Source organism: Dichomitus squalens (genome assembly GCF_000275845.1).
Source record: "Dichomitus squalens LYAD-421 SS1 unplaced genomic scaffold DICSQscaffold_37, whole genome shotgun sequence".
NCBI classification, from domain to species: domain Eukaryota; kingdom Fungi; phylum Basidiomycota; class Agaricomycetes; order Polyporales; family Polyporaceae; genus Dichomitus; species Dichomitus squalens.
The window spans coordinates 68340-82417 of NW_006766919.1; the positions used below are offsets into that span (position 1 = coordinate 68340).

Genomic DNA, 14078 nt, shown 5'->3' on the forward strand with positions numbered 1-14078 from the left:
CGTTGAAGGAAGTGTCACAGATCATGCTACCCGTGCCATTTTCAACGTAAGGCTAAGCCGTAAGGACAGTACTGTTGTTGCCCAGGTCCCACATACATGGCAGGTGGGAAATAGGGACACAAAGTAATTGGGAGCAGCTGTGTTACAGACGCCGGGTTGACCACAGACCGTAAGCCCCCGCACACAGTGGGCAGTGGGCCCGTATGCGGCGGTGCATGTATACCAAAGAAACTCCATATGCCACAACGGGTGAGGCGATGACCCCTGTTACGAGGAACCGTCTTCTGAACGCTATGGTCGGTATGTCTGAATGTCATGACGGCTTTGGCCGCCCGGAATGACTCGATTGTGAATACAGGAACTGCATTGAGAGCAGCCTCTTCTCTGAAACGCTGTGTTCGTCGAAGTACATGGAATCCACATATCGCTACCCATTGCTCTCGTGGCACTGGTGGCCGACACATCCACGTTAGTTTCAGATCACAGACTTACTACGCGTCTGAAGGACGCGTGCGATAACGAACGGGTCAAACCCCAAATACATGGGCGCGTACCTGTTGTCTTCGTCCGTGTGGTATGTCTTGGACGATAGTACCTACGGTGTATAAAGAGAGGCAGAACGACAGCTGGGTTTACTCACCAAACAGCTTTATATCCGCCGAGGCACCATAGCAGCACTACCGACAACACAGTATCGATACCCCGTTATCGACACTCGCTCCTACCACGCTCCGTACCTCACGCACCTCGAAAGATCACTATGTCTCAGCAGGACACTGAACAGAACGCCATTAACACCCCCGCCTTCCCCCCGAATCCGTCCCTGACTTCGGTCGCTACGACCGCCACGACCACAACCATTACCTCTACCACTCCGCTGCACAGCGCATCGTCCTCCCAGCGCCAGCTCCCGGTGCAGAAGGACTACTCCCAGGCCTTCGGCGCGCTGCAGTCGCAGTACGGCTGGGGCCCGGCCACCTCCGTCTCGACGGTCAACAAGCTGAGCAAGGAAGAGAAGGAGAAACGTGAGCGCGAAAAGCGCGACAAGAAGGAGAGAAAGGAGCAAGAGAAGAGGGAGAAGAAGGAAAGGAAGGAACAGGAGAGACGGGACAAGAAGGAGCAAAAGAAGAAACAGAAGGAAGAGGCGCACTCGACGGGCCAGACTGGCACTGAAGCTGGAGGGTCACAGGACCCCGAGAGCGTCTTCGAGACTTCGTCCGCCAACTAGGGTTCGGAAGAGAGAACACGGTGCGAGGGAAGGAGTAGGAGGACCTACAGGGTGGAAGATTTTTATCGGACTTCGCGCCAATCCCATCTCGTGCTGGACGGCATCGTACACCTATCTCAGATAGTCTGATCTTGCTGTACGCCGCAGATGAAATTTTAATCTAGTGCCTGTCCGTGTCACTGGAAGCTTCCGCGAGGGCGAACAAGAGGTTGAGATAGAACGTAAGCTACCTGATAGCGAGGTCACTTCTGGATCACATACCTGGTGTCCCTGAGCAAAGCACTGCAGGGGACCACACGAGTGTGTCATCCTGTCAATCAGGGAACCGATACACATACCGGAGTTTCCAAGTTTTGCAAGAGGTATGGAGGACGGGAGCCCCAGCTGGAGGTCCAAACCATCTGAGGGCTGACTGAGGTGGATAGAGACAGTAGTAGCTGCGATCGCCGGTGAAGGTGCTCCAACCCAGCGAAATGAAGTCGATACATCCGGGCTCAGTCAAAGCGGAACATGAGCCTGGTTTGTAGCTTGTCGAGAATATCTGACGCAATGCGGCAGGGGACTCGCCCGTTATGCTAGCCTAAGTCAGATCCTCCGCAGCCGGACAGTTCATAACGTCATAACTCTCCGAATGATTCACAGTCGTGAACATCGCAGACCACAGCTTTTGATGTAGCTGGAGCAGCCCCTCTGCGTATCACGAAGGTGAGCAAGGCACCTTGGGAAGAGGGATGTAGCGTGGCGACACACCAGTTGCCACCACTCCTCCCCAGGCGTCAACGAAGGGAAATGGGAGATACAATCGCACGCCCACCAAGAACATCTCGTCGTCCCATGTCATTATCGTGAGCTCCGTCCCGCCCTCCGACTCAGTCGGCGGGGCCCGCGCGCTAGTCTTACATACAAGTGAATCGGAACGAGTCGCGATACAAGAGAAAGGCGAAAGAAGAGGAGCAATACAGTCCGGAAGAGCGTTGCGCGATACGCGAATAAATATCGGACACGGGGGAGCAAGGAGCGAATGTCAGGCAGGCCGAAGAGCGGGAGGTGAGGGGCGGTCTCAGTGCCGCCAGAACATCCACACATCTAGGATGTCCTGTAAATAGGTTATGACATCAGTCAATGTCCAAACCATCGAAGATCGGTCCGTGTGATGTGTGATACGCGGAGATCAGGGGGAGGCGGAAATGAAATGGAAGGAAGACTCACTCTCTGGGTGCCGAAGACGAGGAACGCAATCAGTGGCACTACATGGGAAGAGTGATCCCGTTAGCACTCGGAAAGAAGGCGAGAAGTCCGCGCGGATCAGACTCACTAAGAGCGATGATGACGTTTCCCGCGAAGAACGCGACATTCGACAGGAAGACTCCAGCGCAGCCTATGCCGACGACGCAGACGAAGCTGAAGATCGCGACACGGACGAGCAGCGAGAGGGGGATCTGGCCAGGTCGGTCAGACCCGCGCAGCGCACGCCAGTTCCGGTATAGCACGGTCGCTATGTAAACTGCGGGCGAAGTCCATGGTGAGCTGAAATGTAAGTGTTTGGAGGAGACGTACTGTCAAATACGACCATGACCAGGAGAATAATCGCCACGATGATGGCAATGATGTTGCCACTGCAAATGCTGGCTCAGGAACGACGGCAGACGAAGACCAGGGCTGAGGTCACTCACGGCCGACCGGATGAGATGGTGCAGTAAACGAAATGACCTGCACGCTCGACGGTGTTGGGATGCAGGGTTCCAATCTGGAGCTCAAGGTTGGATAGTCCCCACAGAAGTAGTACATGTCACTTACAACCAAGATCGTGATGACAGCTCCGAGCCACGCAACATATGGAGCAACTAGGAGCTAGACAATGTTCAATGTGAGGGGCAAGCTAAGTCTGGCGATTGTTATCACTCACCAAGCCGTTGCGGACGTAGTTGCGCGACTTAACTTTTGCGGGAGGCGCGAGGGCGCTAGATAAGGTGAACCATAGCTGCAACACGAGCGCGAAGGTAGACATAGCGACGCTGCCCATTCACGTTAGCACCCACAGCATGCCTGTAACAGAGTGCTGATTCTACTCACAGAACGGGTGCCGCGTAGATTAGTGAAGCCTGCGTGAGGCAAATGGGATACGCAGGCGCCTCCTTCCTTGTCTGTTGCCCGGTGAAAGCACTACGTCCCTTCTCAGAAAATATGGCCCGGAGACGGTTTATACACACTTACAGTAGCAGGTAGGAGATGCAGTAGATCAACCAGGTGATGCAGAAATTCAGCCATGTAAAGTGCCTGTATATTTTCCGCGCGAATAACGCCGTCAGGAGGACAGCGAGTAACCCAATGCCTCCAGTAGCCTGGAAGGCAATGAAGATATCCAACTCCGTGAAGTCCGCCGAAGCCTACAAGCACAAGCATTGTCAGACGCGATCACCACCGCGCAGTTATCCGCCCAACGACGCGACGCAGTACGGCTAAGTAAGCAAAGGACGTACCTGGGTCGGCTGGTCGCTAGCCCGCAATGCAAAGACGGACATTTCCTTCAACGCACTCCGGCACGTAAAGGCAACCTGGATGTGCGACGAGACAGATACGTTCTGGCGGCAGAGACTAAGTAGGGCCCCAAGCAAGCTCCAGACCAGCCGGGAGAAGAGAATGAATAGATAAACGGACGACGAGCCAGCGCGCTGCGATGGTCTCGCGCGGAGAAGAACGAAGGAGAAGGGGGACGCGAGCGAGAAGGTGGGGGAAAGACGCAAGACGAGACGGCGAGCGCCAGGCGCTGCTGAGGGGACGCGCTGAGGGTGCTGGGCCCATGACAATCTAGTGGGAGGCGTGATGGCGTGGAGCGGGATCTCGACGACGGCGTGCCCGCTCTGGTTACGCCCCTTCAGCCAAGGAGCGGCTGGCCCGGTTACAGCCAATTGGCAACAGCATCAAATGATGCGTTACCGTACTGTATAGCTTAATCTGTCCGAGGGCTGTGTAATCGTGGTCAGGTCGTGGTCGACACAGTAAGTACAGAACACCCGCCCACCGGATTATCGTAAGGAATCAACGACCTTAGCGCCCGTGCACTAGCGCTGCCTTGCTGCCATCAATTCACAGCAACAGGGAAGGTCAGTCTACTCATACTCACGCATCTAACTCGATACGCATCTTGTGTGCGCATTCATTGACAAAGAAGACTTCTCCCCAACTTTTCTAATCGTGAATGCGAAAGTGTGTTCGTGTTCTGCTCACGGTCTGCGCTTCTCCACCTGAAACGACAAAGCATCACAAGCAGTGCTAGTCCGGTGCTCCACGCTAAACCCCCGCTGGTCCTATTTGACCGGAGGCAAGCCGCCTCGCATATATCGCACTTACCGGCTGCTTTACCAACGAAAGCAATATCCCTTTTCCAAAACGCAAGCTCATGCACAGAGCATACGACAGTGCATATGGGATGCTCAAATCGATGTACATGGATCCGGATGGGGGTTGGGGTCACGCAATCTGATTTGCGGCCCCGTCAGCATAGTATCCCGCGCACATTTGCTGCATGGGACTCATGAAACAAGTCGTTTCACCATGTTCGCAATCAAATCACAACGCTGCGTCTCTTAAATAGTTCGCGAACGCCCTCAGGTGCCTCCAGAGAACCTAACGATCGCAGAGATCAGTCTGAACAGAACAAGTCACAAATGACGAACACGACACCATGATACACCAAGCAGCCATGACGAGAGCCTCACCGATAGTAGTTCTCCTCCTCCAACTCACCACAATGTCATCTCATTGTCTCCGCGCGTCCCGATGCCACCTGAAAATCACCAGCGGGACCAAGTCCCATATCTCGCGCATCCCGACTGTCATGATCTTCAACGTCATAATCGCCGCCGCGAGCTGACCGCCCGCCGCAGCGTCCAGCGCCCTACTCTCCACCGCCGCGCTCCCCACGCGCCCGACGGCCATAACATACACCGGAGCGACCAGCAGCGCGAGCTTGATCGTGGTGGCCCCGTCGCGGATCAACGACCAGCCCATCTCCCTCGCGGCAGGAGCCTGTGCGTGGGCCAGTGCTGAGCCGGGTGGGGGCGTGTGAGTCTTGCGGATGTCGGTGTCGAACAGGAGCTGGAAGGTGAATACGGCAAGCATGGTGGGGAAGTAGCAGATGAGGGCGGAACACCCCCCAACGAGCATCGCGGCGACGAGCGTGGGGTACAGCGCGTAGACGGGCTGCGCGGCGTACAGGGCGAACAGCGTGCTCGCGGAGGAGGCGTACGAGCAGAGGACGACAAAGCAGCCGATCACAGTGAGCATTGTCAGAAGTGAGGAGGACCAGCTGAAGGGCAGCCGATGTGGCGCGTCTGGATGTTGTGGTTGCAGCGGATTAGGCTGGACCGCCCGCGCAGTGCGTGGATAGGGGCTATCGTCATTTCGGTTCAAGGAAGTACGTCGATTTGGAGGTGCAGCCTGAGATCGATTGGTCATCGGAGGTGGACTGCTCCCAGGCATTGCGGCTGTACGAAGATCTGTGTAGCGGATGTAAGGCGCAGCCGGGGCGTCCTGAGGCTGTGTGCGTCGGATTCCTCAAGATATGTTGGCTTGCACGTATAATTAAGTGTCACTCACGTTTGCCTTGAAAGACCTTTGAGAAACACAGCCCAATGAGGCTTCTGCGTCCACTACGAGTTACAGTATGACAGAACCAAGCTTCGATTCCACCGGTGTTTCCGTATGTAGGCGCCGCGCCACAGTCGTGAATGTGGATGTACCTGGGTCGACACCTAGGTCGGTAACCTCTTCCTGGTTGTAGAGATGCGATGCAGGAGGCACGCCTTGTGTCGTCAGCTCAGAGGCTTTTTGGTGGTCAAGAGGAGGAAGAGGTTGTCGCTGGCTTCGGATGGAATGAAGTGAAGGACCTGGCCGGCGGTTACCTCGTGCAGTGACGTCTTCCACGCTCCGGCGCTAAAGCCAACCTAAGTCATGAACTGATGATATTCAGGTCCTCTTGACAACCCTTCGTGCACAACTAAACAGACGGTCACCCTTCCTACATTGACTTCGGGGCATTCACCACAGCATCATGTGCCATAGAGCGGGAGAATACGAAAGCGTAAACATAGTATAAGCGAAGGCATGGAGTGCTCATACTACAATTTTGCGACGGATGGCAGCAATATCGTAACACCTCTCCTACATAGTCAAAGCAGCAGCCCTGTTCCGCCATCCCCAGCGCCATACGGTCACGACATGCCAACCGACGCATGCGCCCTCATGCGAGTGCGAACCGATATAGGAGATGCATGAGAGTCCGACGGCGGGTTCTACTTCTCGTGAACGTCGTGGATGGTCGTCTACTCCCGGGGTGCACCGCGGCCGACACCAGCAAACTGTGGCCGGAACTCGCCAGGCGCACCACCCTCCTTCTTCCTGTAGTCCTCGCGATCGCCGCGGGGAGGGCGGTAGGCGCCCTCGCCGCCGGGGCCACGCACCTGCGCCGGGCGAGGCGGGCGAACGGCCTTTTTGTGCGTTGAAGGAACGATCTCGCTCGGGAGGTTCAACCTACAAAGGGCCCTTGTAGGTTAACCACTGGAGAGACACAGGCACCACACAGATAAGGGATGGGAAGGCGTACCACTCGCGAAGGTAGTCAACGCCCTCGGGAGTGAGGACGTAGTAGTACCACTGCCAAGAGAACTGCGTCTTCACGAGACCTTTGGAAGTAAGGCTCTGCAGGGCCTTGATGACTTCGAGGTTAGGCACATCAAGTTCCTCGTGCTTGGGGGCGTTGTAGTCCTTCTTGGCGACCAACACGCCCTCTATTGTTCGGCAAGACATCCATCGTCAGGGATGAGGGATGATCATGGGAGGAGATGGTACAGACCCTTAAAGAGGGACTCGTAGATGATGCGCCTGTGAGACTTCGAAATGATCATGCTGGGCAAACTAAGGTGTTTGGGTCGGAAGCTGGACAAGACGTATACTCTCGTCAGACACCGTACGCACAGCCTATGCAAGGGACTCACTGCGAAGCTGTTGTCGCACTTTCTCCGGCTGGAGAGCCAATCGTCAGCACCTCGTTCTACCATCCCAGTCCCGTCATCCGATCCTTCAATCGGCAATCCAACCTCATGAACCCCTCAAACCGCGCCCAAACCCATCTCATACCGTCCAGACAGGTCATAAAAACGAGCGCGAACACTTACATTGGCGTGAAGCGGCGGCAGGGCCTTGCGATTTGTCTTGAAGTCCTAGCGGGAGCGATACGCGTGCGGTCTCTCAGCGTTGCTAGATTTTCGGACGAGCGTGGGCGCTCTCTGAGCCACGTGGAGGAGTCGGTGCCCCGGGACGCGCTTACCGGGGTCAGGACGGCACGCGCCGAACGCGTTCTATGGGCGCCTACACCGTTTCAGCATCACCCGTACGCCAACCTTCAGTACTTCGTACTCAGTCCCGAGCCTCGGTTTCATCGTTGTATTCCCCTGCGGCCCCTTGCGCCATCGTCGTCTGAATGTCCCGTCTCCCACAGCCATCCTTGTCTAGGCCTGGAGGCGTGCGATCACGCCTCCAGAGCAATCCTTCCACCCCAGTCCCACGCTCGCCCGTTACTCCCCTCGCAAAGCCTCGCGCGAAGACTCCCGTAGCTGCCCCGTCTCCGACGCTCCGAACACAGCCTAGTCTGAAGAGCCTGAAGTCCAGGTCGCCCACGAAATCACCTGCGAAGAAGCCACATCCTCTCCCAGCCGAAGAGGATGTTCCCCCATCGCCGAGGACGCAGCTTAGCATCCGCGAGCAAATCGCATTGAAACGCGCAGAGGCGAAGAAGATTGCCAAGTCGCCCGTGAAGGCAGAGTTTGAGAGCTTGGAGGACGCTTCCCCGCATACGTACAATCAGCCTGTGGCGCAGGATGTTGACCTTGGGCGATGGTCTATCAAAGAGACAATTGAGCGTGGGCGTAGCAGCGGTAAGTTCATCGTTTCCTGGTCGAGCGGGCATGTCAAGCAACACAATACGAGTTTCGAAATTTTGGCTGTCTGGCTACCCACGAGCGTGGTCAGAAAATAGTTGCCTGAGGGGATTGGATCAAACAGTGTGGTCATGCAATGTTTTGTAGGTTGTCTCCCACGAATATGCTTGACATGCCTGCTGCGCCAATATGGTCTTCCGTAGCGGGCTTGAAGTATTCATCGTTCAAGGATATTCTTACAAGGCGCAATCAATCTCTCGTCTCGCGATCTTCCATGCCTGCCCTCGGCACTATTCGAGATCCACTTGGGTATAAAACCAGAGCCACTAAAGTCTGTCCCGGTTGAACCTCCAATCAGTACGTCCACATCCGGAGCCTCAACCCGCAAGGCGGATGCACCCTCGTGGTATGACGCACAAGACCTTGAGATACTCAAGGCATGGTCCAACGAGATTGTAGAGATACAGCCCGAGATCTCCATGTTTGGCTCGCTCAAGACGGTCGATGTACGTTCCTCTATCTACATTCACCGTATCGGCAGTCGGACTAACTGCCGCAGTTACACAACAATAAATTAACCTTCCTGCCCGACTCGTTCGCAGACTTGATGTCCCTCACACACGTCGACTTATCCCACAACCAGCTAACGGCTTTGCCCACCAACTTTTGGGCCTTGCCACACCTAGCCACTCTCAACCTTTCCCACAATTTCATCGCTTCCCTGCCATTCAATGAGCCGTTCTTGAACGGCTCCAAAACCGTCGATCGCACGAAGGACGCTCGAGGAGACTGGTTCTCGCAAACTATCACGCGGGCAAGCGAACCATTACCCCGCCTTGTCTCTCTCGATGTCTCTCACAATCCTCTTCCTGCCTCTGCAATTGACCATCGGATTCCTGCGCTGCTATCTAAGGTCTGGCTGTCCGAGAACCCTTTAGGCAAGAGCGACGCACTCCTGCGTGCCCTTGGCCGTCTGGAGAGGCTAAAGGAACTCCATATGCTGCGAGCAGACGTTGGCGACGACAGCTTCCCCACCTCCCTGTTTTCCTCTGCCTCCGGGAACCTCTTTCCTTCGCTCAAGGTCCTGGACCTTGAGGAGACGCACGTCACGCGACCAGCTGTCGAGTCCGTCTTCACGCCCAACGCAATCAGACAAACGGTGCAGTTCGATGTCACGAGCCAGGAGCCTCCAGACGGTGTCCTTCGCATCATCGTTGGTAAGCGGGTCGTCAAGGAGGCTTGGGAGATCGAGGCGGAGCGCAGGGCAAAGCTCCGTCGGGCACATGTAGCGCTGCCCAACGACGCCAACTCGAGCCAGCAAGAGCCAAAGCGCGAAGTTGCCAAGGAACCTTGGGAGATCGAGGCCGAGCAAGGCTTGCTCACGGAGGGAGCCAAACGACGGGTCCGAGCTCAGGCTATCGCCGCAGCGGCATCGTCATCCACGTCGTCGACGAAGTCAACGCCCTCGTCCCCACAGAAGCCCAACGCAACACCGAAGGTCGCAGAGAAGGAGCCATGGGAGATCGAGGCTGAGCAAGGTCTGCTTAGCGCAGGGGCGCGACGGCGTGCCCGCGCTGCTGCAATAGCTCAGGCCGCTGCTCTGTCTACCAAACCCGAGTCTTCCCAGCAGTCTGCTCTTCCCCGAACCCCACGCACGCCCTCGCCCTCTGCACAACAGTCTCCAGCGACTGTAGCGTCGGCGTTAGCCAATCCCCAATACTACGACAAATTGGCCCGAACGCTGACCCTCCCGCCCTCCGCAGCTCCCCTAAAGGCGGCCCACTCGCGCTCCTTCTCTCTCGCCTCGCCAGCACTGAAACGCGGACCGGCCTCTCCCGTCTCCGAGCTTGCATTAGCGATACCCGCCCCGACCCTTCCCCTAGCCGCCATCTCCGCGCAGCCGCTCGCACACAATCTCAAGGTCCTCATCCTCTCCAAGCGGCGCGCGGACCCCTCTTTCAGCATCCCCGCCGACGTCGCCCTTGCGCTGCCCTATCTTGAAGAGCTTTCGCTCGAGAACTGCAACCTGGCCGACACCGTCGCTGTCTCGTACACTCACGCGAACGACTCCGCGTCCTCACCGGCAGACAAGCGCACGAGCGAGCCCATCATCCCGCTCATCGCGCGGCTCTTCCCGAGCCTCAAGACCCTCGACCTGTCATACAACGCCCTCACGTCCGCGTGCCTCACCCCCGCAGCTCTTACCCAGCTCATCTTTGCCGACCCGACGCCTCAGCTCACTTCTGAAGATGAAGTTGTGCCCCCGTCCGTGCGCAAGGGCCTGAGGCAGCTCCGCCTACGAGGCAATCGCCTCAATGAGCTAGATGGGTTCCGGGCGATCGCAGAGCGGTTCAGGGGGAACAGGGACGTGCCGGAATGGAGGCTGGAGGAACTGGACTTGAGGGACAACGAGGTCGGGAAGTTGCCGGCGGAGCTTGGGTTGCTGCCGTTGGATGTGTTTTTAGTGGATGGGAATACGTAAGTGCTCTCTTGTCTTCCTTCTGTTGTTGGGGGGTTACTGATGTGGGTTTTCAGATTCCGCATACCACCGAGAAGGGTGTGGGAGAGGGAGGGTACGAAGGGCTTGTTGAGCTGGCTAAGGGGTCGTATCGAATGAAGGAGTTGGATCCGATGTTGAACATGAAGTCAAGGATTGTGTTTCATGGATGGTTCTGCTATACCCTTCCCTTGGACGTGAATCACCCTGGAGCACGGTGAACCGCCCGGAGATCTATCACAGGCTTATAGCAATACCCCGTGATGTAGTGAGGTGTTCGTACAAGGTGTTTGGCCTACGGCAGAATGATGCGCTGGCTCTGATTCGTCCAAGACCCTCCAAGACCATGGCTCTGCGATGATAGGTTGCCGTTGGGATGGAGTTGCTCGTATCAGATAAGATGACTGGAGTGCCGCCTGGCGCGAGAGCACGCCAGTCTGATCAGCAGCAGCACAGTGCGCTGCGTACGCGCACCGTACTTATATGGGCTCATGTTCTCCCTTTAGCCTCACTACCCCTCACCCACGGTGCTGAATGGTCGCCATCGACTGCTCATCTAGATGACGCCGTTTGTATGCCGCCAGTGTTTAGCTGGTCCGCTCAAGGCCGCGACCTCATCTGGTTTCTCCCGGAGCTTCGGCACACGAGCGGTCTCGCGAGCTTCTCTTCCTTCCTACCTCTCCCAGCATAGACCTCCCCACTCTTCGACGTTGCGGAATCCCACACGGCTATTCCAACACCTTGCGCAACAACCTCAGAAGGCCGATCCACCTGCCTCGCAGTCCGCGCAACCTGCAAATCTCGTACAACCTCCAACATCCCAGAAGAATCAGGCGAACCAAGACCTTGGCGGGGATGCGATACACATATCGCAGGCGGAGCAGCGAAAACGCGACTGGAACATCGTGAGGAAGTTGGCGGAGAACCTGTGGCCGAAAGATGACTGGAAGACGCGTGGGCGTGTCGTGCTTGGGCTCGGATTGCTTGTATCAGGCAAGGTGTGTGGTATCATACAATTGGACGGTCCATATATGTCAACGGAGCATCCTCCATGCAGCTGTTGAATGTCCAAGTACCGCTTCTGTTCAAACAAGTAATCGATTCGTTGAACGTGGACCTTGCGTCGACGTCAACAGTATGGGTAGTGGCCGGTTCACTCATTCTGGGATGTACGTTCATGCATCCATCAAATCCAGATTTCCCATACTCCAAGCTGACGACACTTGAAACAAGATGGAGCTGCACGTATTGGCGCGACGCTGTTTGGCGAATTGCTGAATGCGACATTCGCCAGCGTCGGCCAGCATGCCGTCCGCAAGGTCGCGCGCGAGACATTCGAACATCTCCTACATCTCGACCTCAAATTTCACCTGGCCCGACACACGGGAGGCTTGACGCGTGCGATAGACCGCGGTACAAAGTGTGTGCATGTAGTCATAATCTCGGACAGCGCGAGGCTAACGCATGCACAGAGGGATCACATTTATTCTACAAGCCGTATTATTCCGGATTGTACCGACTGCTTTAGAAATCTCTTTGGTCTGCGGCATATTGGTGGGTGACTCTCCTGGATTTCTACTGAGCCCACATTTACATGCGAGAAGACGTACAACTTTGGTTGGAACTATGCCGCGATCACTGCCCTGACTATGGCTGCATATACTTGGTTCACCGTCCGCACGACGTCCTGGAGGTTTGCTTATATCTTACGAGATCTTCAAATCTGCCCATTGACCTCCGCCTTTTCCTTCAGAACACGCTTCCGGAGAGAGGCGAATGCCGCGGATAACAGAGCGGCCACTGTGGCAGTCGACTCTCTCATCAATTATGAGGCCGTCAAAGTCGGTAATCCCACACCCGAAAAGTTATATCTCTGCTGATTGCGCTTGCGTTAGCACTTCAACAACGAGTCTCACGAGATTGGGAAGTACGACAAGCATCTGGCCGCATACGAGAAGGCGTCAATCAAGATCGCGACCTCGCTCGCGTACTTGAACTCCGGACAGAACATCATCTTCTCATCTGCCCTAACTGGGATGATGTTCCTCGCCGCTCAAGGCGTGATCAACGGTCCGTACATGTCTTGCAGCCAGCAATCTGCGCACTCTAACAACATCGACAACATCGACTAGGCACAATGACCGTCGGCGACCTCGTCATGGTCAACCAACTTGTTTTCCAGCTCTCCCTCCCACTCAACTTCCTCGGCACCATCTACCGTGAGATGCGCCAGAGCCTCCTCGACATGGAAGTCCTCTTCAACCTCACCACCCAGAACCAGCCCCCCAAGGACGCGCCCAACGCGCGCCCGCTCGACCTCCGCGGCGGCGCCATCACATTCGAGCACGTCAACTTTGGCTACCATCCCGACCGCCCCATCTTCCGCGACCTCTCGTTCACGATCCCCGCAGGGAAGAAGGTCGCCCTCGTCGGCCCGTCCGGGTGTGGCAAGTCGACGGTGTTCCGCCTTCTTTTCAGGTTCTACGAGCCCTCGAGTGGGCGGATCCTTGTCGATGGACAGGAAATCCGCGAGCTGCAGTTGAAGTCGCTAAGGAGCGCGATCGGGGTCGTGCCCCAGGACACGCCGCTGTTCCATTCGGATGTGCTGCACAACATCAGATATGGGCGGCTGGACGCAACAGACGAGGAGGTCGTTGAAGTGGCCAGGAAGGCACATGTGCATGATGCGATCTTGAGGCTACCAGAAAAGTACCAGACGAAAGTCGGAGAGCGGGGATTGATGCTTTCGGGTGGCGAGAAGCAGCGGCTAGCTGTGGCCCGAGTGCTGCTCAAGGATCCCCCTATTCTGTTCTTTGACGAAGCGGTAAGCCTCTGTCGCTCGATGTGCGCGCTAGGGACGCTGACGATCCCTTTAGACATCGGCTCTGGATGCGCATACGGAGACGGAGCTCATGCGCAACGTCAATAATCTTCTCCAGGAGAAGGCGCGCACGAGTATCTTTATCGCGCACCGTCTCCGTACAGTCGTCGAGGCTGGTACGTACTCTAGCCTATTCGGTCATATGCCCCCCCTCCCCTCCCGCTGACTCGTCGCTCGCAGACCTCATCATTGTGCTCAAGGACGGTCAGGTTGTCGAGCAGGGCACGCATGAGGAGCTCATGCGTGCTGGAGGGCTGTATTACAGCATGTGGCAGCAGCAGGTGTCCGACATCTCTGCTGACTCTGCGCTTCCAGAGTTGGTCGAGACGGCCCCCGCACAGACGTGAGCAAGGTGCCATGCTGTCTACAATGTACACACGTGGAGCTTGATCTGGATAGCACTGCTGGGGTCGCCTGATTTATTCTTTCACTTTCCAGCGTGAGGGATCGTACGCTAGTTTCTCTCTTATCGATGACCATGACCATGACTTGTGAGGAAACTCTCGCCCATGTATTGATTGCCTGTGCTGGCAA

General features: G+C 56.4%; 6 protein-coding genes across 6 annotated transcripts; 3 read left to right on the plus strand and 3 right to left on the minus strand.

The window, feature by feature from the left end:
* Positions 1–703: 703 nt before the first annotated feature.
* Positions 704–1228, plus strand: DICSQDRAFT_162816 (uncharacterized protein; the record flags this gene model as incomplete). The annotated part of the gene is made up of 1 exon (XM_007368548.1): positions 704–1228. Exon 1 carries the CDS (start codon positions 761–763, stop codon positions 1226–1228), a length of 468 nt encoding a protein of 155 aa, XP_007368610.1. The 5' UTR covers positions 704–760.
* Positions 1229–2038: 810 nt separating this feature from the next.
* On the minus strand, positions 2039–4397 carry DICSQDRAFT_162817 (uncharacterized protein). The gene is made up of 12 exons (XM_007368549.1): positions 4353–4397; positions 4251–4296; positions 3709–4194; positions 3443–3615; positions 3302–3391; positions 3135–3243; positions 3026–3079; positions 2902–2975; positions 2786–2844; positions 2544–2732; positions 2438–2475; positions 2039–2324 (listed from the first exon to the last, which is right to left on the minus strand). The coding sequence occupies exons 3-12, from the start codon at positions 3748–3750 to the stop codon at positions 2289–2291; spliced, it is 864 nt and encodes a 287-aa protein (XP_007368611.1). The 5' UTR covers positions 3751–4194; positions 4251–4296; positions 4353–4397; the 3' UTR covers positions 2039–2288.
* A 449-nt stretch (positions 4398–4846) lies between these two features.
* On the minus strand, positions 4847–6088 carry DICSQDRAFT_156664 (uncharacterized protein). The gene is made up of 2 exons (XM_007368550.1): positions 5828–6088; positions 4847–5767 (listed from the first exon to the last, which is right to left on the minus strand). The coding sequence occupies exon 2, from the start codon at positions 5708–5710 to the stop codon at positions 4988–4990; it is 723 nt and encodes a 240-aa protein (XP_007368612.1). The 5' UTR covers positions 5711–5767; positions 5828–6088; the 3' UTR covers positions 4847–4987.
* A 101-nt stretch (positions 6089–6189) lies between these two features.
* DICSQDRAFT_109891 (uncharacterized protein) lies at positions 6190–7487 on the minus strand. Its single transcript, XM_007368551.1, has 5 exons — positions 7405–7487; positions 7225–7252; positions 7083–7165; positions 6834–7017; positions 6190–6760 (listed from the first exon to the last, which is right to left on the minus strand). The coding sequence occupies exons 3-5, from the start codon at positions 7132–7134 to the stop codon at positions 6553–6555; spliced, it is 444 nt and encodes a 147-aa protein (XP_007368613.1). The 5' UTR covers positions 7135–7165; positions 7225–7252; positions 7405–7487; the 3' UTR covers positions 6190–6552.
* A 222-nt stretch (positions 7488–7709) lies between these two features.
* DICSQDRAFT_109895 (uncharacterized protein) lies at positions 7710–10928 on the plus strand (the record flags this gene model as incomplete). Its single annotated transcript, XM_007368552.1, has 4 exons — positions 7710–8163; positions 8410–8672; positions 8726–10644; positions 10702–10928. 4 exons carry the CDS (start codon positions 7710–7712, stop codon positions 10781–10783), a joined length of 2718 nt encoding a protein of 905 aa, XP_007368614.1. The 3' UTR covers positions 10784–10928.
* A 295-nt stretch (positions 10929–11223) lies between these two features.
* On the plus strand, positions 11224–13891 carry DICSQDRAFT_66567 (P-loop containing nucleoside triphosphate hydrolase protein; the record flags this gene model as incomplete). The annotated part of the gene is made up of 10 exons (XM_007368553.1): positions 11224–11661; positions 11721–11832; positions 11897–12083; positions 12136–12217; positions 12268–12356; positions 12417–12504; positions 12559–12733; positions 12796–13487; positions 13540–13660; positions 13725–13891. 10 exons carry the CDS (start codon positions 11224–11226, stop codon positions 13889–13891), a joined length of 2151 nt encoding a protein of 716 aa, XP_007368615.1.
* Positions 13892–14078: the final 187 nt, after the last annotated feature.